Raw genomic sequence first — 2725 nt, forward strand, 5'->3', positions numbered from 1 at the left:
CAGGGGTCGAGGCCCCACCGGCCGAGGAAGGGGCTGGCGTGTCCTGGCCGGGCGGGCTCCGTCTGGAGGACCGGGAGGAGCGTATAGGGGAGCAAGTGCGGGTCCGGGGGCTGGCGTTCGACTTACGACGAGGTCTGAGCGAAGGAAGGATTCAGAACCGTGCTGGGAAATAAGGAAATCCCCCCCGAGGTACACACACACGCACACACACACACACCCGCGGATTTTGTTCTACGTCAATTTTTTATTTAATTGTAGATTTTAAAATTCATGGAAAAATGATTACTATATAACTAGCTGATTTTTACAACACCCCCCGCCAAGCGATTTTTGTAAACTATTCATTCGGGGAGGTTTTCTTTGAATTTTATAGACCCGTCACTGCGTTCCTATCGAACTAGATGCTTCACAAGTGCTTTGGAAAATCATTTGTTTGTAAACACTCAGAACGATATTAAAGGAAAAGCACTTGAGGAAACTGGAAGAATTTGGCCAGATCAGTCATGCTGCAGCACACTTACAACCCGAAATGCAGGAGAAATGTGTGAAATGTCGGCATGTAGAATTCAACCCTTCTTATAGGGTTTGCTCCAGAAATGTTGTCCATGGCAGACTTCTCGCCGAACCTCACTTGACTCCAGGACCATGCCTTAGTTAGTGTTTTTAACTCCCGAAGTACCCAGCTGGATACTTGACAACAAAATGTTTCCAAATAGAAGACATCTTGGGCGCGATGACTCACGCCTCTAATCTCAGCACTTCGGGAGGCAGAGGCGGAGTTCTAGACCAGCCTGGCCAACATGGTGAAACCCCGTTTCTACTGAAAATACAAAAAATTAGCTGGGCGTGGTGGCGGTCGTCTGTAATACCAGCTGCTTAGGAGGCTGAGGCACAAGAATCGCTTGAACCCGGGAGGCGGAGTTTGCAATGAGCTGAGATCACGCCATTGCACTCCAGCCTGGGCGACAGAGCAAGACCCGTCTCAAAATAAATAAATCAATAATAAAAAGAAAACAAATGATCAGAAGTCTGTGAAAATAATACATGAATCATCAAAAGTAGAAATTATGGTCTGTGTTGCTTGGGCAGACGGGATCAGCAACCTTTTATTACCAAAGTTAATGGCCATAAAACTAATTACAAAGTTAATGTATTTAATGAGTTTCAGGGATTTCTTTTTTTTCTCATTTTTTTTTTCGCTTTTTTTCTGAAGGCACATATTTTCTGTGCCTACTCCACATTGTAAAGAAAGTGTTGGCAAGTTTTTTTCTGTAAAGTCCAGATAGTAAATATATTAGGCATTCTTGGCAATAGAGTCTCAGTCCACCTGTTTAGCTTTGTCCTGTGTTGCCAAAACAGACACAGAGATGGAAACAAATGGCAGTATTCCAGTAAAACCATATTATGGACACCGAATTTGACTTGTGTATAATTTTCACATAACATGTAATATGATTCTTTTGATTTTTTAAAACTCTTTACAGGCCGAGCATGGTGGCTCATGCCTGTAATTCCAGCGCTTTGGGAGGCTGAGGCAGGAGGATCACGAAATCAGGAGTTCAAGACCAGCCTGGCCAACATGGTGAAACCCCATCTCTACTAAAAGTACAAAAATTATCCAGGCGTGGCGGTGGGTACCTCTGATCCCAGCTACTTGGGAAGCTGAGGCTGGAGAATTGCTTGAACCCGGGAGGTAGAGGTTTCGGTGAGCTGAGATCACGCCACTGCGCTCCAGCCTGGGCAAGAAGAGTGAGACTCTGTCTTAAAAAAAAAAAAAAAAATACTGTTTACAAATCTAAAAATTATTCCTGTCCAACCCCTGTTGTAGAAGACACTAGGTCAAGAAAACAATATCTTTATTATATTAATGTCAATTTCCCTTTCTTAAACTTTTACCTACTGTAGTTGTATTCAAATATGAAAATTCAGCTAGTTTTTTTTCTTTTTTTGGAAGAGACAGGGGTCTCACTATGTTGCCTAGGCTGGTCTTGAACTGCTGGGCTCAAGCAATCCTCCTCGGTATCCCGAAGTGCTGGGATTATAGGCATGGGCCACCACACCCAGCCTCTAGTTCTGTCTTAATAAAGGATATCTGAATATATTCCTAACGTGATAATTTGTGAGTGATCCCAGATGCCTGATTGACAGAGATTTAGATTTGTGTTGAGTGTTCCCAACACAAAGAAATAATAAATGTTTGAGATGATGGATATGCCAATGATAGGTATACATTATATGTATCCAGACATCACAACCCCGTAAATATGTACAATTATTATATGTCAATTCAAAAATAAAAACAAAGTGTAAAAACCAAACACACAAAACATTGGGATTTGTAGAGAATAAGAATGAATATTGCATATATTTTAATTTGGATATAGTCCGTTCTACAACAAATACTAAATTATTAAAAAGACATGATGTGTTTCGTTTGAAAACTGTTGGATTTATAGTTTATTCCAGATGGTTAGAAATAGCAGTCAGCTGGGCCGGGTGCGGTGGCTCATGCCTGTAATCCCAGCACTTTGGGAGGCTGAAGCAGGCAGATGGCCTGAGGTCAGGAGTTTCAGACTAGCCTGGCCAACATGGTGAAACCTTATCTCTACTAAAAATGCAAAAATTAGCTGGGCGTTGTGGCGGGCGCCTGTAATCTTAGCTACTCAGGAGGCGGAGGTAGGAGAATTGCTTGAACCCAGGAGACAAGAGGTTGCAGTGAGCTGAG

General features: G+C 42.6%; 1 protein-coding gene across 1 annotated transcript in view; it reads left to right on the forward strand.

Moving 5' to 3' along the window:
• Nucleotides 1-2725, forward strand: part of PPIL6 (peptidylprolyl isomerase (cyclophilin)-like 6) — a 53936-nt gene that overhangs the window by 738 nt on the left and 50473 nt on the right. The window contains exon 2 of the mRNA XM_011952886.1: nt 4-132. Within this exon, the coding sequence (XP_011808276.1) occupies nt 4-132 (129 nt within the window). The remainder of the gene's footprint in view (nt 1-3; nt 133-2725) is intronic.

This window comes from Colobus angolensis, unplaced genomic scaffold (assembly GCF_000951035.1).
Source record: "Colobus angolensis palliatus isolate OR3802 unplaced genomic scaffold, Cang.pa_1.0 Scaffold35, whole genome shotgun sequence".
Taxonomy (NCBI): domain Eukaryota; kingdom Metazoa; phylum Chordata; class Mammalia; order Primates; family Cercopithecidae; genus Colobus; species Colobus angolensis.